The sequence below is a fragment of the Prunus persica genome, chromosome G2 (genome assembly GCF_000346465.2).
Source record: "Prunus persica cultivar Lovell chromosome G2, Prunus_persica_NCBIv2, whole genome shotgun sequence".
Taxonomy (NCBI): Eukaryota; Viridiplantae; Streptophyta; class Magnoliopsida; order Rosales; family Rosaceae; genus Prunus; species Prunus persica.
Window position 1 is genome coordinate 7548492 of NC_034010.1, and position 25148 is coordinate 7573639.

The window sequence follows — 25148 nt, forward strand, 5'->3', positions numbered from 1 at the left end:
AGAAGCTATTTTGCCCTCTTTATTTCCATTGTTCCCTTCAAAGCCTTCAGTTGTTCGTCCTCTACATGACCAGCTCACACCACTGTAACCACCGTCACACCAACCTCCGGTCCCTACTTCTTCCCACGTCATTCGTTCACATGTATCTTGATTTTACCTAACCTAACTGAACAACAGAACTGTGGTCCATAACGATCATGTTAGGATGCTCAAGTGCATTACAAGATACTATGAAAGGGGTATCTTCGTATGAATAATGAAATGCTAGCCTTGTTTCCAACAAACCCAAGTCCAACATGGCTCTCGGAAAAGCTTCTCTTATTTAACGCAAAGTATCATACTCCTCTGCTACTAAAACCTCGATTTTGAGCACTTCGTTGTTGTTTTATAGGCAGAATTGGAAGTACTAAATGTGCCAATTATGGATTCTTTTAACATAATTTTTTTTAGTTGACAACCTTTCTAATCACTTAGTAAATTTGAGTCTCTTGATAAATCTAATGCAACAATTTTACCTTCCCAACAGTTCAAGAAGACAGCCCAAAGTCAAAAATTCCATGATTCTCAAGTGAATGTAGTGGTTGAACATCTTCGGCATTTTCCAGTACCTTAATACCATCCTCACTTGCTGAAACTGCTAGCATTCTTCCTTCCTTTTTAAATTGTAAACAATGAGAATCCTAACACAGATATTAAATCAAGTGTTCTGTGAACTCTAACATTAACCTCGAAATATATAACAGTGAACGTGATGACCAAAGGTATACAACTTATCACCAGTGAATCTGCAAACAGATAACCATGATGTTTGTAATAGCAAGCAATAGCCTTATCCATCGCGGTGAAGGAAAATGCCGTATGAACCAAACCTTAATTAAGGTTCGTCAATGGGCCGGGTCGGGCTTTAAAGAGAAGAGAGAAAATGTCGGGTCGGGTTTTTTTAGAAAGTTCAAGCTCGACTCATGAGCCGGGCTTGAGAAATTGGGCTGGGCCGGGCTAAGCCCAAAGGGCCCTACTTCATTAAAAAAAAAAAAAGGTTTAGGGATTAAACTCACTTAATTCTAATATTTTCACTTCAAACCAAAGTTTCTAAAACACACAACTTATAAGATTTTCCACAAAAATAATAAAACTAAGTATTATTTTTGAGGTTATTACATAATTAGATCGTAATACGTTTTAAGAAATAATTTTAAAAAATGATAAGTATTAAAAAAAAACATTTTTTTAAAGGATGGTATGAATAAATATGCAAATATTTGGTGATGTGTTCAAGAAAAGTATGATTATATTTGGTTTCGTGATATGATTATATTTAGTGATGTGATATGTTGTGAAAATCACATGTATATAATTGTTGAATTAATAATTGACACAAATTAATGTGCTAATCATCCAATTATAAACTAGGAATGAGTAAAGGAAAGTAAATGAAATGAAACAAATTATATATGTGATTTCAGTGATATAATTATAAACCTAAACTCTTATTTATACATAATGTGGGCCTAACGGGCTGGGTTTTCTTGGGCTTAATCGGGCTGGGCCTATGGGTCGGGCCGGGCTTTAGACACCCAAGCCAAAGGCGGCCGGGCCATCTCAAAGCCCATAATGGTCTGGGGCAGGCGGGCCCACATCAGCTCATGAGCCCGCATGCCAAATAATGAGGCCTAACTTTAATTGTCTTGTCCTCTCCACAATTTATGATGCATAATTTTTTGTTTATGCGAGTGAAAGCAAGATCACTAATATTACTGACATGAGAATCTATCTGGCAGAATTTCATTTAGAAAATCCAATCAACATATAAGTAATTATAGTCTTTAAAAACATGGATAGTTGTAAACGACCAAGAAACCTTGTTACCCAAATCAAGTTAAACAATACTAGCAATCACAATTCTAGAAATCGTAAGAGTCACTATATGAAATTAAAAAGGGAAAAGAGAAAGAACCTCTAGGTGGTGCTCGTTCAGAGGGCTTAGGTCCAAGGAGCGGTCCATCCATGAATGGCAAAAATGCATCCCGTAATAAGGGAAAGGCACAGATGAGCCATGTGCCTAGAAATGTTGAAAGCCCTTGTCACAGATGTGGTGCAAGGGGACATTGGATGCGCGCATGTCGTACGCCCAGGCATTTGGCGGATCTCTATCAAGCTTCACTTAAGAACAGGAAAGTGGAGATAAATTACATTGATCATGCTTCGCCAGCCACAGATGGCTCATCAGAAATATCACGTAAGCTAAACAAGACGCATCTAGATGTTTCTGATTTTGTTACTGAAAAAGGGAATGAAGGTTATGAGTCCGAATTAGATTAAATTCCTTAATGTACTATTTGTATTAGCTGAAGTGTTGTTTAAATTTCAATCCAATAAAAGTGGTAATGTTGTCTTCTTTATTAAGTCCGAATTAGATTAAATTCCTTAATGTACTATTTGTATTAGCTGAAGTGTTGTTTAAATAAAAGTGGTAATGTTGTTTTCTTTATATATTCCAGCTCATTTTATTTATTTGGTGGCATGGATGTAAATTATGGATGCCCTCAAAACAAAGGCTATGGCAGAGATATTTGTCTCGCAGACAGCGCAACTACTCATACGATCTTTCAAGATCGGAAGTATTTCTCAAAATTAATGCTTACAAAAGCAAAGGTAACAACCATATCAGGTCCTGCAGATCTGATCGAAGGTTCAGGAATAGCCCAAATTATGTTACCGAATGGAACAATATTGTCCATTCCAGATGCTTTGTATTCATCTAACTCCAGAAGGAATCTGTTGAGTTTCAAAGATATACGTTTGAATGGCTACCATGTTGAAACAAAGAAAGAGGAAAACATGGAATATCTTTGTATTACCTCCAGTGATACCCAAAAGCGTATACTGGAAAAGCTTTGTGAGCTCTCATCAGGGTTGTATTACACAACCATACGGACAATTGAGGCACATAGTGTCATGGACCAAGAGTCTACTGACTCAAATGCTTTTAAGCTTTGGCATGACAGATTGGGTCATCCTGGATCCACCATGATGCGCAGGATCATTACCAACTCTAAAGGACATCCCTTGTTGACTAAACAAATTATGTTATCAAGCGACATCTTTTGCCAAGCTTGTTCACAAGGGAAGTTGGTGATCAGACCATCACAACCAAAGGTTGATGTTGAGTCTCCATCATTTTTGCAGAGAATTCAAGGGGACATTTGTGGACCCATTCATCCCCCATGTGGACCATTTCGGTACTTTATGGTCTTGGTGGACGCATCTACCCGATGGTCACATGTTTGTCTTTTATCTACTCGGAATATGGCATTTGCTAGGCTTTTGGCTCAGATAATTAAATTACGAGCCCAATTCCCAGATTATCCCATTAAGTCAATCAGACTCGATAATGCTGGTGAATTTACATCTCAGACTTTTGATGACTACTGCATGTCATTAGGCATTGATATTGAACATCCTGTTCCCCATATGCATACTCAAAATGGCTTGGCAGAAGCTTTAATTAAACGTCTTCAATTGATAGCACGCACTTTGCTAATGAAAACAAAGTTGCCAGTTTCTGCTTGGGGATATGCCATTTTACATGCAGCATCGCTTGTGCAATTGAGGCCAGTCGCCAATAATCAAGGTTCTCCAATACAACTCGTATTGGGAAATTAACCAAACATTTCACATTTAAGAATTTTTGGGTGTGCGGTATATGTGCCTATTGCACCATCGCAACGTACTAAGATGGGCCCTCAACGCAGATTGGGAATTTATGTTGGTGTTGATTCACCATCTATCATCAGATACTTGAAATCCCTGACGGGTGATATTTTTACCGTACGATTTGCGGATTGTGATTTTAATGAGACAATCTTCCCACCTTTAGGTGGAGAAAAATCTGTGTCTAAAGAACAAGGCAAACTCATTCCTGAAAAACGACATGAATTATCCTGGAATGTATCCACATTGTCTCATCTCGATCCTCATACTGCTCAACGCGAAAACGAAGTGAGAAGGATCGTTCACCTCCAAAGTATTGCAAATCAGATGCCAGATGCATTTAATGATGCAGCAAAAGTGACGAAATCTCATATCCCAGCTGCAAATGCACCCGCACGGATTGATGTCCATAATGGACAAAGCAATGTGCCAGCAAATGGTTCATCTGCTGCACGCCTAAAACGTGGCAGACCACTAGGCTCAAAGGATTCAGTTCCTCGAAAGAGGAAGTTGATGGACAAAATGAATCCAAATGAAATAAATAGAGAGCCCACAATTCATAATTCAAATGCCCCCAAAGAGGTACAGGTACTTCTTGACAAGGAAAACGTCATTGGTGAAACAAGTGCCCCTGGAGTGGCAACCGTACCTGAAAGTCAAGAAATCTCCATAAATTATACGTCCACTAATGAATTGTGGAGTAGAAATGAGATGATCATCGATGATATATTTGCGTTCTCAGTGGCTGCTGAAATCATAAAAGATGATGATATTGAACCGCGCTCTATTAATAAATGTACATAGAGGCAAGATTGGCCCAAGTGGAAGGATGCAATCTAGGCAGAATTAAATTCTTTGGAAAAAAGGAGTGTTTTTGGACATATTAGTCCAACTCCACCCAATGTGAACCCTGTAGGTTACAAGTGGGTATTTACAAGAAAGCGCAATGAGAAAAATGAGATCTCAAGGTATAAAGCGCGACTCGTTGCGCAAGGTTTTTCACAAAGGCCTGGAATTGATTATGTGGAAACGTACTCTCCAGTAATGGACACAATTACATTCCGTTACCTAATAAGTTTGGCGGTTTCCGAAAAACTTGACATGAGACTCATGGATGTCATTACCGCATATTTGTATGGAGAATTGGATACAGATATATACATGAAAGTTCCAGAAGGATTCAGGTTGCCTGAAGCTGCCAGAAACAAACCACGGGGCATGTTCTCGGTTAAATTGAGAAGATCATTATATGGGCTAAAACAATCTGGACGAATGTGGTACAATCGTCTCAGTAAGTATTTACTGAAGGAAGGATACACAAATGATCCTGTTTGCCCATGTGTGTTTATTAAGAAATCAAAGTCTGGATTTGCGATAGTGGCAGTATATGTCGACGACATGAATCTAATTGGAACTTCTGCAGAGCTTCAAAAGACTGTTGATTATCTCAAACGTGAGTTTGAGATGAAGGATCTTGGAAAGACAAAATATTGTCTTGGCTTGCAGATTGAGCACAGTGCTAATGGAATTTTGGTGCATCAATCAACTTATACTGAGAAAGTATTGAAATGGTTTGGCATGGATAAAGCCCATCCACTTAGCACTCCAATGGTCGTTCGATCGCTTGACACTAAGAAAGACCCATATCGTCCAAAAGGGAATGATGAAATGGTCCTTGGTCCAGAAGTACCATATCTTAGTGCAATAGGAGCTTTATTGTACCTAGCACAATGTACCAGACCAGACATATCATTCTCAGTAAATCTGTTAGCAAGGTACAGTTCTGCTCCAACAAGGCGACACTGGACCGGCATCAAACATGTTCTACGATACCTTCGTGGGACAACAGACATGGGGTTATTCTATTCCAGTGAATCAACCAACGCCCAGAGTATTATTGGTTATGCTGATGCAGGATATCTCTCTGATCCACATCAAGGACGATCACAGACTGGGTATGTATTTACATGTGGAGGAACTGCGATCTCATGGCGCTCAACAAAACAAACATTAGTGGCCACATCTTCCAATCACTCAGAAATACTTGCCCTCCATGAAGCCAGTCGTGAATGCGTTTGGTTAAGATCGGTAATCCATCACATCCGAAGCACATGTGCCCTACCCTCAACAACAGACACTCCAACAATTCGGAATGAGGACAATGCAGCTTGTATTGCTCAGATCACAGGAGGATATATCAAGGGTGACAGGACCAAACACATATCACCAAAGTTTTTCTATACACATGAGCTCCAGAATAGTCAAGAAATCAAAGTCAGACAAATCCGCTCAAGTGATAACCTGGCAGATCTCTTCACTAAATCATTGCCGAAATATACATTCCAAAAGTTAGTACATGACATCGGATTACGACAACTCTGCAAGCAATCAAGTTGGAGCATGCAAAATCAAGGGGAGCATTCAAGAGTCCTCTAACATAGGACATATGCACGTTGTACTCTTTTTCCTTCGCTTAGATTTTCCCACTGGGTTTTTCCAAGCAAGGTTTTAATGAGGCAACCAATCTAGGGACATGTGGTCTCTAAGGGGGAGTGTTATAAAAGTCTTGGAGTGGAGCCCACTAACTATTCATTACTGTTCATTTGGCGGCTTTGATAGAGTTTGTCTGTCACGGGTGAACAGTAATGAATAGTGATGAATAGTGATTATTTTAGCCTATAAATAAGAAGAGAAACGGAAAGAAGAAGAAGAAGAAAAAAAAGAGAATGAAAGAAAAGAGAGAAGAGAAAGCAGAGAGAAATTCTCCTAGAGAGAAAATTCAGTGAGCCACATATGTTGTAAACACTAAAGTTGTAGCCATATTATTTTATAGTGAAAGGTTACTGCTGCTGCTCTCCGAGGACGTAGGCATAGCCGAACCTCGTTAAAAGCTGTGTCTTATCTATTTTACGTGCAGCTCAATATCCGCATATATTCCAGGTTATTTCATAACAACAAAGTAAATATTATCTGATGTTTCGCTGGAAAACTAGTACTTTTTACTACTCACATGTTATTTGAACATTTCCTAGCAATACAGCACTATCAGTAATAAATTCATAAGCATAAAGAAAATATTGAAAGAAATTAAATAAGCCAGATAATAAGAAACCATACAAGCATTCTTCGGAACTGTTAGACTAATCAGTCCAACTGAAACTGTTTGGTGTGGACCACAAGACTGGTTAGCCGTCCCTTAGTGACAGATGCCGTAAAAGGTGCTGGCGGAGGCTGAACTAGCGGAAAATGAAATATATTAAATAAACATACAAATAAAAATTTCTAAAGAAAACTACTTCCTGATACAGAGACACCTAATTTAGGAAGCAATCGTCAAGTTTCGGATACCGGTGTGGCACCTACCGAAGGCTCTCCGATACTTAAGTCAACAAGAGTAGGTTATGTAGTAATTTTAGTAAAGTAACAGTAAAGGTGAAAAGTAATTACCTTTTTACTTGGGCACTATTCCTCTTTTATAGAGAATTGAAAGTGAGAGTTTACACAAAGTTTTGATGTGGAACTTTGTCCAAAATCGTTGTAGTGGTGACACGTGTCCATGGTTCTAGGCTCTGTAACTGAGAGCTTCGGCAGGCTTCGGGTCTATCTTCGTGCTGGTCCTTCAGTGCCAAATGTACTTAGTTGATTATGGTATAAACAATAGTCACCCAACTTTTGTGATCAAGAAGTGGCTTTTGGGTTGGAAAATCAAATCGAGTATTTTTGGTCTAGCAAGCGCCGTAGGGCGTTCCCCAATCCCCCAAGTTTGCAAGCTAGAAGTTGCGTCAACCATGGGGGTAACTTGGTGAAGCTGCTGAGTTGGCCTTTGTTGGGTAGGCGAAGAAGCGATCCACAGTAGACTAGTTAGTGGCACATCTAAGTCTTTACTAGAACAAAGTACTTCTACATATGGGCTAGCACAATGTTGGAATTCTATTCGGCAAATAAAAAGTTTTGCATCATGCAAAAGCTGCCTCAATATAGCTAGCTTAGAGCTTCGCAAGCGCTGCCCTCACAGTTGAGGAGCCACAATTTTGATTGACCTATCACAATATTATTATTCACCATGCTCCCTACTCAGTAAAACATCTTAAAACCTGTAAATAACAATAGAATTTTAGAAACATTTCAAATTCCTATTTGGGAGTGCTGTATGAACATTATATAAAAATAAAAACATTAATTCAGATATGAATAAACCAAGTATACCATTCCTTTGAATTGCAAATAGAGAAGGAAACATATCCTGCAATGAAATTATCTTAAAAAAGGACTTCTATGAAACCAAAAAACAAAAAAAAAGTATATTAAGAAAAGACAATAGGAAGCAAGGGAAAGGGTTTTCAGGGCAAGAAAAGATTTTGGCATACAAGCAGACAAGGAAAAATTTCAATAGAAGCAAACCTTCCCACATTCAGATCTTAGCTTTGTATCAATAATGTTCATGCCCATTTTACTCTTGTAAGCAGCAACTAATCGTCTTATGTGTGCTTCTTTAGCAGCTTTTTCTTCAGCTGTTACTAGCACTTCCCCCGTGCGTATAACTCTTCCACCATCAAACTGAACATCAATCACATTTTCAATCCCCTTCCCCTAAGACCATCTCCAACCCAAGGGGTGGAAACTCAAATTTTGAGTTTAGCCTCCAAAAAACTTCTCCAACCCATGTATTTTGGGAGGTGAAAATTTGAGATGACTCAAAACTGGACTGGAATTCCAGTTAGAATTCTGCCTAGACTGATAAACTCGTGGCGCCCAAATCTGCTTTAATATATATATATATATATATTTTATTGAATGCTAGGAGAAGCCCACGTGATGGGCTATGTTGCTGGCCCGCTTTGACAAGTGGGAATGAAGATTCCCTTTCCTTTATTGAGAAGCAATGGCTACTTTTTCAAATGTTTTGTTATGCTGTTTTTAAACATATATATATATATATTTTTTCCAACAGCTATAAAATCAAATAATCTGATTCATTTTAAGCAATCTCAACGGTAAAATTTCACATTCAACGGCTCAAATTTAAATCCAATGATCAAATTAATATTTATAATTAATCTAAGTCAGATCCAACCCCAAAACTTAATCCAAACTCTATAAATAGCCATTCATTTGGTAAATAATCCACCAAAAATCATTTTTTTCCTCCCTTTATTATAATTTTTCATTCTACATTCATCATTGGTGAGAATGGCCCCAAAACCCCAAAGAAGTGTGAATTGGAAACCACAAGAAGATGAGGCATTGTGTAGAGGGTGGGTTTCTGTCTCTGAAGATGGGGCTATTGGCACGAATCAATCAAACGATTCATTTTGGTTGCGTGTGTACCAAAAATTTTTGGAAAATGATCCAGGCATGAGCGGAGCCGACGATCACCACAAGCTATTGCTTCTCGGTTCAAGATCAACCAACAATGTTCTCTTTGGAAGGCATGTATAACAAAGGCCAATGCAAGACATGCTCCAATCTTGAAGATGTGGTGAGTACCCATTTTTTTCAATGCTTAAATTTATAATTTTAATTGTTTTCAATTATTAACTTGATTTTTATTTTATTTCATGAGTAGGATATGACTGCAAAAACATTTTTCTTGAATGATAATAAACCTCTAAATAGGCCTTTCAAGTTGTATCATGCTTGGCAAATCTTAAAAGACTGCCCAAAATGGAATGACCTATGTGAATCTCCCACACAAACATTCAAAGATTCTTCTCATAGTGGCAATACAGTCAACTTGGAGGAAGATGAAGATGATGCGGTCATGCCCACTCCAAGGCCATTGGGAAGGGATAAACAGAAGGATGAAAAAAAGAAAGGGAAATGTGTTGAAAGTTATCTCAACCAAAGTGGTAAGTTCTTGTATGAATTGATTCAACAAGGAAATGAGGCAAAAGAGGATAGGCGGCGAAAGTTAGAGCTCCTACAAGAGCAACATGCATATCAAATCCAACAAGATAAGGAGGCCAATGAACGGAGGATAATGTCCATGGACCTATCCAAATTTACTCCAAGAAAGAAAAAGTATTGGGGGAATAAGCAAGACGAAATTATTGAGGCCCAGATGAATACAAGTTCCCCCGACAATCCAGAAGACAACTCTGGAAACTATTATCCAAGCCCTCCACATAGTGATTATTAATTTACGATTATTTGTAATTGTTGTTTATCTTTATTTATAATTGTCGTTTATCTTTATTTCTAATTGTTGTTTAGCTTTATTTTTAATTATCGTTTATCTTTATTTGTAATTGTTGTTTATCTTTATATATAATTATCGTTATCTTTTTTTTTTTTTTTATGATTGTCGTTTATTTTTCTATGATTAGTTTTTTTTTTTAAATTCAATGATAAGCCATATAATTCATTAAAATCACACAACCACTTTTATAATTTATACACACTTTCATAATTTAAACACACAGCATAATTTAAACACACTTACATAATTTAAACACACAACATAGCTCATTGCCCCTCTCCTTCGCATCTCCAAATGTGGTTGATCAAATCATTTATTAAATTGTGATGCACTTGTGAAGCACGAACTCTATTATGATGGACCATGTAGTCTGAGATAGTTTGTCTATCTCAGTTTATATCGTACGTGATAGTCGGAGTCTTGGTCTTGCTCTTCTAGATGTTCATGGACAATTGTCTTCATCATCAGATTCTGCATCTAGATCCTCATACTCATCCTCAACAATCATGTTGTGCAATATTATGCACGTCAGGATTGAATGAAGTTGTTCTTTGCGCCACATACATGCAGGTCCCCTAACAATTGCCCATTGAGCCTGAAGTATTCCGAAGGCTCTTTCGACATCCTTCCTATAAGCCTCTTGTTTTGGGGCAAATAGTCTTTTTTTTGGAGTATCCGGTTGGGAAATCATCTTAACCAATGTAGCCCAACGAGGGTAGATACCATTAGCCAAGTAATAACCCAGATTATATTCATTTCCATTAACAACATATTGGATATGGGGATACACTCCATTCACTACATCATTGAACAACGGGGAACGAGCTAGAACGTTTATATCGTTGTTCGATCTAGCAACGCCAAAAAAGGCATGCCATATCCAAGTGTCATATGAGGCCACTGCTTCTAGAACGACAATTGGCTTATGCTTGTAGCCAGTAAACTGGCCTGCCCAAGTAGTGGGGCAGTTCTTCCATTCCCAATGCATGCAGTCAAGACTGCTTAACATGCCTGGGAATCCTCTGCGACTAGCCTTGTGTAAGAGCCTGTAAAGATCGGCCAGATTTGGAGAATGGAGGTACCACTGACCATACACAGCTTTAATAACAGAATAAAACTTTCGCAAACATTCAAGGGATGTAGATTCACCAATCTACAGTACTAAGCGGTGGAGTCTGCCGAGCATCTATATGCGAGTATTTGAAAAATAGCTGTTAGCTTCTGCTCTGGGGATAGACTTTGTCATCCACAAGCGTCTATCTTTTGGGTAAAGTATGGCTTATGTGCAACAACATCCTTCAAGATGGGATAGAAAAGCTCTCTTCTCATGCTGAACCGCCTGGGAAAGTCCACTGGGGGATAAAGTGGCTTTCACAGAAGTAGTCCTCCATGAGACTCTTATGATGTTTTTCTCTCTTCTGATTCTTGTATTCATGGCCTGCAACAGAACCACCATGTTTGGATTGTTGAGCATATTGCTCCAGTAAAAACGTATGGTGTTGAACAGCCATTGCAACCCTCTGTTAATGAAGGTCATCATCATCAGAATCATCATTGAAGAAATTTTGTATAGCCTTCCCACGTGAATTCATTGTAACAAGGCGAATTGAAGCAGATCTTGTGGTCAATTTAGTAGAATAACACTTCTTAAATAGACAAGAGAATGAGATGACCTACATGTTTGAAAATAATTGAATGAAGATAGGAAAAGATAGAGAAAGATAAGGGAATCCAATAAAGTGAGATGAGCAAAGATGAGCAATGGTTCATAACGTGATTGAAACAAGACAAGATGGGAAATGGTTCAAAAAATAATTGAATGAAGATAGGAAAAGATAGGGAAAGATAAGGAAATCCAATAAAGTAAGATGGACAAAGTTGAGCAATGGTTCAGAACATGATTGAAACAAGATAATAGGGGATGGGAAAGAGTTCAGAAAATAATTGAAGAACACAAGTGGAGGTGGGCAAATGTTCAAAACATTATTGAATGAGGATAAAGGAATCCAATGAAGTAAAAGTAAAAGTAAAAATGGAAGAAAATTATGGCAATGGCTTCAATGAAGGGTTTGAATTATTCTGGGCATACGTATGGTGTTGTACTTGTTTTTATTTTTAAGTGAAATTCTATTACGTTTTGGAATTTTAATTTTTTTAGGTTAAAATGTTTAGAAAATTAAATCACGAGTATTGAAATAAAAATAATGTCAAGAAAAAACAATTAGGGGTTAATCATTCTTAAACAATTTAATAAAGTTGCAAACTTAAATTATGAGTCTGCAAGGTTGGAGGAAAAAAAAAATTTTGAGTCCTGAAAATACATGAATAGTTGTATTTTGGAGGGTGAAAATTTTAATTTAGCCCCAACATGGTTGGAGATGGTCTAAATACAGAAATACAGCAGCTGTATCACTATCGCATTAATATTTCCAATTAAAAATTTTCACTATATAAATGGTCATCTCACAATACAAAGTTTATTATAATTGTTCACCCGTTTTGATTTAATCCTGTCATGGTAGGGTAAAGTTCCCCATTGGCTTGAAAACCTTGGTGGTTAACAAGTCAACTTTCTTTGGCGTGCAAGTGTGCCACTGTTAGTTAAAATTCTAACAAACTTTATGAAAAAATAGATAACTTGCGGCCCAAGTTACTGACTTTAAATAAGTGATTGTGAATTTGGGTGAGGAATATCTCCCAAGCAAGTTCTTTTTTTGCCTTAGACTGGTGAGGACTTTACAATCTATCACAGTAAACTGGTAGTTCTAGTCAAAATGAATATTGAAAAGATAGATCAAACTGTTCCTAAGGAAAAACTGCATATTACAGAACTTTTAAGACAAGAGGGGACTGCCATGTCTAAAAGGTCAACAAAACACTGGACTTCGATTTCTGCTTGGATAGCTGTCTATAATTCTAGCTGGATTGGATGTATCTATGCTGGATTCAAACGTCAACACCTTCAAATGATGAGGCTTAGCTAGAAATCGATACCAATTGGGGCAGAGCTTTAATCTATTCTAGCCATGAAGAGACTTGCTGGATGGGCAGAACTGAGATTTCTTCAGTCTGGACGGGGCTAGATTGATGATTACTGGCCTGGAACTACACTACAACACTTGTTCTACTTGATTATGAGTCATCCAAGAGCTATTCTAGCAATTCTGAGAGCTCAAGACATCTTTGTAAATTTGTTGAGGTTTTCATATTATGAAAAACCCGAATTCTGCTTGATTTGGCTTGTACTGAACTAAATTTGTAATGAGAGAGAGCTCGTTTCCTTTGTAAACCACTTCTCTGAATTGAACTGAAGTCAGAAACTTGAGTTCTGGCTGGTCTGTCTTTTGTGAATCAAAGAGTTTGGTTGATTCAGGGCCTGAAGGCCTTTGAGATCAACTAATCTTGTTTTGAATTTGTCAATGTGACTTTGAGAGTTTTTGTTTTGATTGAAATTTTTTGGCCCTTAATCCGGTTCACCTCCTCTCATTTTTATAGAGACTCTGAATGAGGGTCTATTCTTTAATATCTGGGGGCAGATATTTTGGAAATGATTTTTTTTTTTCTTTTCCAATGCAAAGAATCAGGAAGTTATTAATCTGCTATGATGGTCCATTTGCTTTTTCTAAAAAACCAACTCTCTTATTTTCTGCTTATCTCTTGCAAAACATAACCTACTATGATGGTCTATTTGCTTTTTCTAGAAAACCAACTCTCCTGTTCTCTGTTTATCTCTTGTAAAACATATGGCACTTCTTCAAATATCCGTTTAAAAGTGAAAGCCCCTATTCATGCTTAATTTTATATGCATGTATCAAGCACGTTAATGTAACACTAACTGTGACATTAACTGTCACACCGTTTTTGAAGAAACTTTTGGCTTGTAAAGATCTGAGTTGTCTCCTTGAGTCTGCTCTGGCTTCCGTGCCACTGCATCAAAATTTCAAGCGTCCCCCGACTATAATCTCAACATCAGGTGAGTCCCCTTCTGGAAAATAGTCTGCCATTGGAATCCACAGTCCTCTATACTCCTTAACCGCAGAGCCAAGTCCCACAAAATCAATACTTGAAACTGACGATTTTCCCTTCTTGTCTACTATCTCATTCCCCAAGTTTCCCCCAGTACTTTCCTCCAAACCTATAAGACAATACAAATACAAATTTTACCCCACATTTTAAGTTACATAATTCATTCTTGAGAAGAAATCCGATAGTATTTTGTGTTTGCTATCACCTTTAGAAAACTCTAGTGCATTGCTCAGAAAAATAATGGAAAAGCAAACTTAGAAAAAACATAAATCAAATTAATAACTTATAGATTATTAAACCTTCTACCATTGATGAAGAAGCAAATAAACAAACACCTAAATTTATGTAAGTCTACGGCAAGTACCTGTTTCACTTCAATAGAACATGGAAACTGTCACTCTTCAGCTCTAATTTCAAATCTTCTTTTTTCTTTTTCCTTTTTTTTTCTCTTTTCAAAATTACCTGAAATTTTGTGCCATTACTCTTGTTGATGCCCAAAATCGGAGGACATCTTAGGTGGAAGTAGTGTCAAGTGTTCAACATAACAAGAGGGTTGTGGACCTTCGGCAAGGAGAGATCCCACGAAAGAAATAGGGAGGAAGCAATCATCAAGTTTCGGATACCACTGTGGTACCTACCGAAGGCTCTCCGATACTTAAGTCAACAAGAGTAGGTTATGTAGTAATTTTAGTAAAGTAACAGTAAAGGTGAAAAGTAATTACCTTTTTTACTTGGGCACTATTCCTCTTTTATAGAGAATTGAAAGTGAGAGTTTACACAAAGTTTTGACGTGGAACTTTGTCCAAATCGTTGTAGTGGTGACGCGTGTCCATGGTTCTAGGCTCTATAACTGAGAGCTTCGGCAGGCTTCGGGTCTATCTTCGTGCTGGTCCTTTAGTGCCAAATGTGCTTAGTATGGTATAAACAATAGTGCCTCAACTTTTGCGATCAAGAAGTGGCTTTTGGGTTGGATAATCAAATCGAGTATTTTTGGTCTAGCAAGCGCCGTAGGGCGTTCCCCAATCCCCCAAGTTTGCAAGCTAGAAGTTGCGTCGACCATGGGGGTAACTTGGTGAAGCTGTTGAGTTGGCGTTTGTTGGGTAGGCGAACAAGCGATCCACAGGAGACTAGTTAGTGGCACATCTAAGTCTTTAATAGAACAAAGTACTTCTACATATGGGCTAGCACAATGTTGGAATTCTATTCGGCAAATAAAAAGTTTTGCATCATGCAAAACCTGCCCCAATATAGCTAGCTTAGAGCTTCGCAAGCGCTGCCCTCACAGTTGAGGAGCCACAATTTTGATTGACCTATCACAATATTATTATTCACCATGCTCCCTACTCAGTAAAGCATCTTAAAACCTGCAAATAACAATAGAATTTTAGAAACATTTCAAATTCCTATTTGGGAGTGCTGTATGAGCATTATATAAAAATAAAAAAAACATTAATTCAGATATGAATAAACCAAGTATACCATTCCTTTGAATTGCAAATAGAGAAGGAAACGTATCCTGCAATGACATTATCTTAAAAAAGGAATTCTATGAAACCAAAAAACAAAAACAAAAGTATATTAAGAAAAGACAATAGGGCAAGGGAAAGGGTTTTCAGGGCAAGAAAAGATTTTGGCATACAAGCAGACAAGGAAAAATTTCAATAGAAGCAAACCTTCCCACATTCAGATCTTAGCTTTATATCAATGTTCATGCCCATTTTACTCTTGTAAGCAGCAACTAATCGTCTTATGTGTGCTTCTTTAGCAGCTTTTTCTTCAGCTGTTACTAGCACTTCCCCCGGGCGTATAACTCTTCCACCACCAAACTGAACATCAATCACATTTTCAATCCCCTTCCCCTAAGACCATCTCCAACCCAAGGGGTGGAAACTCAAATTTTGAGTTTAGCCTCCAAAAAACTTCTCCAACCCATGTATTTTGGGAGGTGAAAATTTGAGATGACTCAAAACTGGACTGGAATTCCAGTCAGAATTCTGCCTAGACTGATAAACTTGTGGCGCCTAAATCTGCTTTAATATATATTTTTTTTTTGAATGCTAGGAGAAGCCCACGTGATGGGCTATGTTGCTGGCCCGCTTTGACAAGTGGGAATGAAGATTCCCTTTCCTTTATTGAGAAGCAATGACTACTTTTTCAAATGTTTTGTTATGCTGTTTAAAAATATATATATATTCCAACAGCTATAAAATCAACGATTCTGATTCATTTTAAGCAATCTCAACAGTAAAATTTCATATCCGACGGCTCAAATTTAAATCCAATGGTCAAATTAATATTTATAATTAATCTAAGTCAAATTAATATTTATAATTAATCTAAGTCAGATCCAACCCCAAAACTTAATCCAAACTCTATAAATAGCCATTCATTTGGTAAATAATCCACCAAAATCATTTTTTTCCTCCCTTTATTATAATTTTTCATTCTACATTCATTATTGTTGAGAATGGCCCCAAAACCCCAAAGAAGTGTGAATTGGAAACCACAAGAAAATGAGGCATTGTGTAGAGGGTGGGTTTCTGTCTCTGAAGATGGGGCTATTGGCACGAATCAATCAAACGATTCATTTTGGTTGCGTGTGTACCAAAAATTTTTGGAAAATGATTCGGGCATGAGCGGAGCCGGGGTACGATCACCGCAACCTATTGCTTCTCCGTTCAAGATCATCAACCAACAATGTTCTCTTTGGAAGGCATGTATAACAAAGGCCAATGCAAGGCATGTGAGTGGCTCCAATCTTGAAGATGTGGCGAGTACCCATTTTTTTCAATGCTTAAATTTATAATTTTAATTGTTTTCAATTATTAACTTGATTTTTTTTTTTTATTTCATGAGTAGGATATGAATGCAAAAACACTTTTCTTGAATGATAATAAACCTCTAAATAGGCCTTTCAAGTTGTATCATGCTTGGCAAATCTTAAAAGATTGCCCAAAATGGAACGACCTATGTGAATCTCCCACACAAACATTCAAAGATTCTTCTCATAGTGGCAATACAGTCAACTTGGAGGAAGATGAAGATGATGTGGTCATGCCCACTCCAAGGCCATTGGGAAGAGATAAACAGAAGGATGAAAAAAAGAAAGGGAAATGTGTTGAAAGTTATCTCAACCAAAGTGGTAAGTTCTTGTCTGAATTGATTCAACAAGGAAATGAGGCAAAAGAGGATAGGCGGCGAAAGTTAGAGCTCCTACAAGAGCAACATGCATATCAAATCCAACAAGATAAGGAGGCCAATGAACGAAGGATAATGTCCATGGACCTATCCAAATTTACTCCAAGAAAGAAGAAGTATTGGGGAATAAGCAAGACGAAATTATTGAGGCCCAGATGAATACAAGTTCCCCCTACAATCCAGAAGACAACTCTGGAGACTATTATCCAAGCCCTCCACATAGTGGTTATTAATTTACGATTATTTGTAATTGTTGTTTATCTTTATTTATAATTGTCATTTATCTTTATTTCTAATTGTTGTTTAGCTTTATTTTTAATTATCGTTTATCTTTATTTGTAATTGTTGTTTATCTTTATATATAATTATCGGTATCTTTTTTAATTTTATTTTATGATTGTTGTTTATTTTTCTATGATTAGTTTTTTTAATTATAAATTCAATGATAAACCATATAATTCATTAAAATCACACAACCACTTTTATAATTTATACACACTTTCATAATTTAAACACACAGCATAATTTAAACACGCTTATATAATTTAAACACACTTACATAATTTAAACACACAACATAGCTCATTGCCCCTCTCCTTCGCATCTCCAAATGTGGTTGATCAAATCATTTCTTAGATTGTGACGCACTTGTGAAGCACGAACTCTATTATGATGGACCATGTAGTCTGAGATAGTTTGTCTATCTCAGTTTATATCGTACGTGATAGTTGGAGTCTTGGTCTTGCTCTTCTAGATGTTCATGGACAATTGTCTTCATCATCAGATTCTGCATCTAGATCCTCATACTCATCCTCAACAATCATGTTGTGCAATATTATGCACATCATCATGATTGAATGAAGTTGTTCTTTGCGCCACATACATGCAGGTCCCCTAACAATTGCCCATTGAGCCTGAAGTATTCCGAAGGCTCTTTCGACATCCTTCCTATAAGCCTCTTGTTTTTGGGCAAATAGTCTTTTTTTTGGAGTATCCGGTTGGGAAATCATCTTAACCAATGTAGCCCAACGAGGATAGATACCATCAGCCAAGTAATAACCCAGATTATATTCATTTCCATTGACAACATATTGGATATGGGGAGACACTCCATTCACTACATCATTGAACAACGGAGAACAAGCAAGAACGTTTATATCGTTGTTCGATCTGGCAATGCCAAAAAAGGCATGCCATATCCAAGTGTCATACGAGGCCACTTCTTCTAGAACGACAGTTGGCTTATGCTCGTAGCCAGTAAACTGGCCTGCCCAAGTAGTGGGGCAGTTCTTCCATTCCCAATGCATGCAGTCAAGACTGCTTAACATGCCTGGGAATCCTCTGCGACTAGCCTTGTGTAAGAGCCTGTAAAGATCGGCCGAATTTGGGGAATGGAGGTACCACTGACCATACACAGCTTCAATAACAGAATAAAACTTTCGCAAACATTCAAGGGATGTAGATTCACAAATCTACAGTACTAAGCGGTGGAGTCTGCCGAGCATCCATATGCGAGCATTCGAAAAATAGCTGTTAGCTTCTGCTCTGGGGACAGACTTTGTCGTCCACAAGCGTCTATCTTCTGGGTAAAGTATGGCTCATGTGCAACAACATCATTCAAGATGCGATAGAAAAGCTCTCTTCTCATGCTGAACCGCCTGCGAAAGTCCACTGAGGGATAAAGTGGCTTTCACAGAAGTAGTCCTCCATGAGACTCTTATGATGTTTTTCTCTCTTTTGATTCTTGTATTCACGGCCTGCAACAGAACCACCATGTTTGGATTGTTGAGCATATTGCTCCAGTAAAAATGTATGGTGTTGAATAGCCATTGCAACCCTCTGTTGATGAAGGTCATCATCATCAGAATCATCATTGAAGAAATTTTGTATAGCCTTCCCACGTGAATTCATTGTAAGAAGGAGAATTGAAGCAGATCTTGTGGTCAATTTAGTAGAATAACACTTCTTAAATAGACAAGAGAATGAGATGACCTACATGTTTGAAAATAATTGAATGAAGATAGGAAAAGATAGAGAAAGATAAGGGAATCCAATAAAGTGAGATGAACAAAGATGAGCAATGGTTCATAACGTGATTGAAACAAGACAAGATGGGAAATGGTTCAAAAAATAATTGAATGAAGATAGGAAAAGATAGGGAAAGATAAGGAAATCCAATAAAGTAAGATGAACAAAGTTGAGCAATGGTTCAGAACATGATTGAAACAAGATAATAGGGGATGGGAAAGAGTTCAGAAAATTATTGAAGAACATAAGTGGAGGTGGGCAAAAGTTCAAAACATTTTTGAATGAGAATAAAGGAATCCAATGAAGTAAAAGTAAAAGTAAAAATGGAAGAAAATTATGGCAATGGCTTCAATGAAGGGTTTGAATTATTCTGGGCATACGTATGGTGTTGTACTTGTTTTTATTTTTAAGTGAAATTCTATTACATTTTGGAATTTTAATTTTTTTAGGTTAAAATGTTTAGAAAATTAAATCACGAGTATTGAAACAAAAATAATGTCAAGAAAAATTAACAAGAAAAAAAAAATTAGGGGCTAATCATTCTGAAACAATTTAATAAAGTTGCAGACTCAAATTATGAGTCTGCAAGGTTGGAGGAAAAAAAAAAATTTGAGTCCTGAAAATACATGTATAGCTGTATTTTGGAGGGTGAAAATTTGAGTATAGCTGTATCACTATCGCAGTAATATTTCCAATTAAAAAATTTCACTCTATAAATGGTCATCTCACAGTACAAAGTTTATTATAATTGTTCACCCGTTTTGATTTAATCCTGTCATGGTAGGGTAAAGTTCCCCATTGGCTTGAAAACCTTGGTGGTTAACAAGTCAACTTTCTTTGGCGTGCAAGTGTGCCACTGTTAGTTAAAATTCTAACAAACTTTATGAAAAAATAGATAACTTGCGCCCCAAGTTACTGACTTTAAACAAGTGATTGTGAATTTGGGTGAGGAATATCTCTCAAGCAAGTTCTTTTTTTGCCTTAGACTAGTGAGGACTTTACAATCTATCACAGTAAACTGGTAGTTCTAGCCAAAATGAATATTGAAAGATAGATCAAACTGTTTCTAAGGAAAAACTGCATATTACAGAACTTTTAAGACAAAAGAGGACTGCCATGTTTGAAAGGTCAACAAAACACTGGACTTCGATTTCTGCTTGGATAGCTGTCTGTAATTCTAGCTGGATTGGATGTATCTATGTTGGATTCAAACGTCAACACCTTCAAATGATGAGGCTTAGCTGGAAATCGATACCAATTGGGGCAGAGCTTTAATCTATTCTAGCCATGAAGAGACTTGCTGGATGGGCAGAACTGAGATTTCTTCAGTCTGGACGGGGCTAGATTGATGATTACTGGCCTGGAACTACACTACAACACTTGTTCTGCTTGATTATGAGTCATCCAAGAGCTATTCTAGCAATTCTGAGAGCTCAAGACATCTTTGTAAATTTGTTGAGGTTTTCATATTATGAAAAACCCGAATTCTGCTTGATTTGGCTTGTACTGAACCAAATTTGTAATGAGAGAGAGCTCGTTTCCTTTGTAAACCGTTTCTCTGAATTGAACTGAAGTCAGAAACTTGAGTTCTGGCTAGTCTGTCTTTTGTGAATCAAAGAGTTTGGTTGCTTCAGGGCCTGAAGGCCTTTGAGATCAACTAATCTTGTTTTGAATTTGTCAATGTGACCTTGAGAGTTTTTGTTTTGATTGAAATTTTTTGGCCCTTAATCCGGTTCACCTCCTCTCATTTTTATAGAGACTCTGAATGAGGGTCTATTCTTTAATATCTGGGGGCAGATATTTTGGAAATGATTTTTTTTTTCTTTTCCAATGCAAAGAATCGGGAAGTTTTTAATCTGCTATGATGGTCCATTTGCTTTTTCTGAAAAACCAACTCTTTTGTTTTATGCTTATCTCTTGCAAAACATAACCTACTATGATGGTCTATTTGCTTTTTCTAGAAAACCAACTCTCCTGTTCTCTGTTTATCTCTTGTAAAACATAACCTGCTAACAGGACCCGACCCAAATTCCACTTTGGAATCCGAGCCAGACCCTATGCGTGTCTGACACCTGGCGGATGTCAGGCACGAATGACCTAATTGCCCAACAAAGCCCGATAAAATAACAAGGTTGACTCCTACCGAAAAATCGGCAGAGTCTCCCTTGTAACTGGATCAATACCCAAAAACCTACACCTGCCAAACAAGCATATATACACAACCAACTGCCAGCATACGTATATATACATTCCAACAGTTAAATTCTAATTATAGTGCAAATTATTAGAGCGACTACTAAGAATTTACAACGGAGTCAATTCTTTTACAAAAAAAAGCTCTACATCAGAAAGGAAAGCGCGGAAGGTGGAAAACGGCCTGGTGGTGGATCACTGTGCACGCCTACTGCCTGGGGGCGCAAAACATTAAAAGGGTGAGTGGACCCAAAAACAAAGTTTAGAAAAATACATATGAACATATTAACCCACACTGTAAAAACAATTATACAAACTAAATTATATATATATATATATATGCCAATCATACTCATGGTCAACATTAATTTCTTGAAAGCATTGAAAACGGTTTAAAACTACCACCTAGGTGTACCCCTTATTTCCGTCAATTCCTCGCATCACCATGGGTGACACGTACTCGCAAGTCTCAGTGACACAAGGTCAGTCCGAGCCGCAACTCTTAGGATTCAGAGGACCGTAGTCAGCCTAATCCACATTACTCGCTCCACACGAGTTCGGGTACCATAGAACTACTATGATGGTCAATTTGTTTTTTCATGCAAACAACTCTCCTGCTTCGTGTTTATCTCTTGAAAACGTAACCTGCTATGCTATGATGCATAGTCTTTCTGCGTATAGAAAGGAAACCTGGTCTTCTTTTCCTAGCATTTTAAATGGACATGGAGAGTGTTTTCTGGTTAACCTGCTTTTATTAACTCCACATCACTTCCTCTGCCTTAGTTGAAAACTTTGACTTTCAAAGTCAGAAAGTCACATGGGTTCTTTTTTAGAAAAGATCTTCCCAAAAAAATCTGTTGACTTGCATTCTGGGATTGAGATTAACGGTGATGAGAGCTTTTTAGAAGCTGGACCTAATCCTGAAATCAATTTAGAAGTTTGATTTGTCCACATCAAGTCGCCATTTAATGGCGATTAATCTTTAATCTATGATTCTAATCCTTACTAATTTGTTTCACAAAGGTCTGGGCCTCTAAAACCATTTGGGCTGATTTCTGACTTCAAATAAAGCGCAAACTTCTGTTTTCTGATTAGACCAATGAAAATTGGGTTGTCGTGTAGAATTTAAGGCCAAACAATAGCGAATCCATTTACAGTACAAACCAATGCAAAGTTCAAGGAGATAAACCAATTGTCTTGTTGCCATCAGGTCAGATAAATAACATCAATCTATGGTCAAATTAGTTCATGAAAGAATTTTGGACCTGTTTCTTCAAAAGTTTTAAACACCAAACAGTAACTAGAATACACAATACCAGTGGAAACTTGAAACATGATCAAACAAAATATAAGTGAACATCTTCCCTACATGATATGTACTAGGATTATTTACTGTAGATGTCCTTGAACTTGGCCCCCATTTGCAATTGGGTTCGTGAACTTTTTTTTTGAGACAATTACATCCGTTAACTCGATAAATAGTTCCAATTGGGTCCTGCCATCCAACTCAGTCAATTTGTCTGTCAAAATGAGGGGGTAAAAACATTCTTTCGGGTTCTTCATCTAGCATTGACCCCAACTCCACCTTTTTCTTCCATCATTGACCCAACAAACCCACCTCCAGAATCTGACTATTTTGGAAAGCCACCTTGTTCTTCCATCATCAATTCAACAACCCCACCTCAAGAATCTGACTATTTTGGAAAGCCATTTGTTAGAGGAGACTTTGTGCATAAAATTCCAACGTTTTGGAATTTCAGAAAGACAAAAAAAAAAAAAAAAAAAAGCAGCGAGAGAGAAACTTACCCTACCTAACAATTCTCTTCTTCATGGAAACTTCTCAATTCCACAATCTCTTGGCCTCTTCCCGTGGTTTTCACCTTTTCTTTTGCTTTCGTTTGTGTTCATCAGTCTCCCTCTTTGTCTCTCCCTCTCTCTCCCGCAACTTATTCCCCCTCCTCCTTCAAAATCCAGATCCCAACCCAACCTGCAAAAACTTCTTTGCCGAAAACCTTAGTTTAGGTACCTCAAGGAGATACTTTTCTAGTCAAGAAGAAGATACAATACACAACACTCTATTTCACATAATGTACAAAACCCAAAATCCCAAGTAGACAACTTCAATCTGTCTTGACATCAGGACTGTGGAGGGCAAGGTAGAGTACGTTCTTTGGCTTTCTCTCATTGATTTTAAGGGGGTTGGGTTGGGATTTGGGTTTTGAGAGGGTGGGATAAGGAGGAGGGGGAACGGGTTACGAGAGAAAGGGAGAGACAGAGACGGGGAGCTGAGAGATAGCGAAAGAGAGATAGATGGATTTGGGTTTGGATTTTTAATTTTTAAGTTTATTTAATTAAATATAATATAATTATTCAATTTTTAAATTTTAAAAATATTTTAATTTAAATGGACGGTTTTAGCCCTCAAATTAACGGCCAAATTGACGGAAGGACTCAATTGGAACGGAAGAAAGAGTTGAATGACCTAATTGCCTAAAAAAAAATTTCGCGAAACCAATTACAAATGAGGGCCAAATTCAGTCACGGCCATGGTCTTAAATATCGATAGTTTCGGAAATATCGGTGGTTCAAAAACACGGAAATATCGATGGAAATATCGGGAAAATATCGATATCGATAAAAATTGGATAAAAACCACGGAAATTATGATAAATACTTGGAAATTTTTAATGAAACTTTAGAAGAAGTTTATTTAGTCAATCATCTATTATTTTGACACAAAAAATTGGAAGAAAATGCATTGCATAGTGGGTTTGTGTGATTTAAGTTGATTATATTGCGACCTGACAAACTCTGTGACTTAGAAAATCTGAAGTAATTAATGAAAGAGAATTAAACACTCCTTAGTAATTTATTTATCATTTTTTAGTACAATATTTTACTCTTTATAAATTGCATGATAAGATACATGAGTAACCTTATTTCACGTTATTCACTGGACATGGTACACGTTGTTATATCTATTAATTTATAAAAAATTGAAAAATAATTAAAGATGTAAACCAACTTGATTTGTCATGAAAATTAGGCACTTTAATAGTGAAGATTGAAAATTAACTAAGAACATAAATAAATTTATCCAGTGAAGAATTAAATAGGAAATAATGAAAATGATTATAGAAATTTAAGTAATTAAGCAACAATTTATTTCACGTTATTCATTGGACATGGTACACGTTCTTATATTTATTATTTATCAAAAAGTGAAAAATAATTAAAGATGTAAACCAATTTGATTTTTCATGAAAATTAGGCACTTTATCAGGCTTAAAAAATAATAGTGAAGATTAAAAATTAACTAAGAACATAAATAAATTTATCCAAGGAAGAATTAAATAGCAAATAATGAAAATGATTATAAAGATTTAAATAATTAAGTAACAATTTGAAGGAGAATTTAGTAATGTAAGTACTTATAATGAATAATAAAATAATCAATAACATTAAATGAATTAAATAGAAAAAAAATAAATTATATTAAGTAATTAAGTCACATTTCCCACTTTCCAATTACTTTCACGTTTTCCTGCCTCCCTCTTCCACTTCCCAAGGTTTTTTTAACCTTTTTTTTTGTTTGAATTTCCCAAGGTTGCAGATACATGCAACCTGCCTTCTCTCTCTCTTTTAGGCATTCACCCATCTCTCCCTTTTTATTTTTTTTTATTTATTCTTCTTCCTCTTCCGTTTCACACTCCCACTCTCTCTCTCTCCCTTTCTTCTTCTATCTCTCCGTCTCTTTCTCTTCTTCATCTTCCCTCTTCTCTCTCCTCCATCA

The 25148-nt window shown here is 37.0% G+C and overlaps 4 protein-coding genes across 4 annotated transcripts; 2 read left to right on the forward strand and 2 right to left on the reverse strand.

Annotated features, from left to right (window-relative positions):
* On the forward strand, positions 8902-9850 carry LOC109947263. Its single transcript, XM_020557192.1, has 2 exons — positions 8902-9144; positions 9278-9850. The coding sequence occupies exons 1-2, from the start codon at positions 8902-8904 to the stop codon at positions 9848-9850; spliced, it is 816 nt and encodes a 271-aa protein (XP_020412781.1).
* LOC109947264 lies at positions 10353-11421 on the reverse strand. The gene is made up of 2 exons (XM_020557193.1): positions 11247-11421; positions 10353-11008 (listed from the first exon to the last, which is right to left on the reverse strand). Exons 1-2 carry the CDS (start codon positions 11419-11421, stop codon positions 10353-10355), a joined length of 831 nt encoding a protein of 276 aa, XP_020412782.1.
* On the forward strand, positions 16404-17293 carry LOC109947265. The gene is made up of 2 exons (XM_020557194.1): positions 16404-16679; positions 16796-17293. The coding sequence occupies exons 1-2, from the start codon at positions 16404-16406 to the stop codon at positions 17291-17293; spliced, it is 774 nt and encodes a 257-aa protein (XP_020412783.1).
* On the reverse strand, positions 17893-19045 carry LOC109947266. The gene is made up of 2 exons (XM_020557195.1): positions 18790-19045; positions 17893-18551 (listed from the first exon to the last, which is right to left on the reverse strand). The coding sequence occupies exons 1-2, from the start codon at positions 19043-19045 to the stop codon at positions 17893-17895; spliced, it is 915 nt and encodes a 304-aa protein (XP_020412784.1).

Bases quoted from the DNA above. Each gene is read 5' to 3' on its own strand.
- LOC109947263 (XM_020557192.1), top strand. From the start codon at position 8,902: ATGGCCCCAAAACCCCAAAGAAGTGTGAATTGGAAACCACAAGAAGAT. The intron at 9,145-9,277 runs GTATAACAAAGG...TTTCATGAGTAG, and splicing joins ATGTTCTCTTTGGAAGGCAT to GATATGACTGCAAAAACATT.
- LOC109947264 (XM_020557193.1), bottom strand. From the start codon at position 11,421: ATGGCTGTTCAACACCATACGTTTTTACTGGAGCAATATGCTCAACAA. The intron at 11,009-11,246 runs GTTCAGCATGAG...CTGTTATTAAAG, and splicing joins CCAGTGGACTTTCCCAGGCG to CTGTGTATGGTCAGTGGTAC.
- LOC109947265 (XM_020557194.1), top strand. From the start codon at position 16,404: ATGGCCCCAAAACCCCAAAGAAGTGTGAATTGGAAACCACAAGAAAAT. The intron at 16,680-16,795 runs GTGAGTGGCTCC...TTTCATGAGTAG, and splicing joins CAAAGGCCAATGCAAGGCAT to GATATGAATGCAAAAACACT.
- LOC109947266 (XM_020557195.1), bottom strand. From the start codon at position 19,045: ATGAATTCACGTGGGAAGGCTATACAAAATTTCTTCAATGATGATTCT. The intron at 18,552-18,789 runs GTTCAGCATGAG...CTGTTATTGAAG, and splicing joins TCAGTGGACTTTCGCAGGCG to CTGTGTATGGTCAGTGGTAC.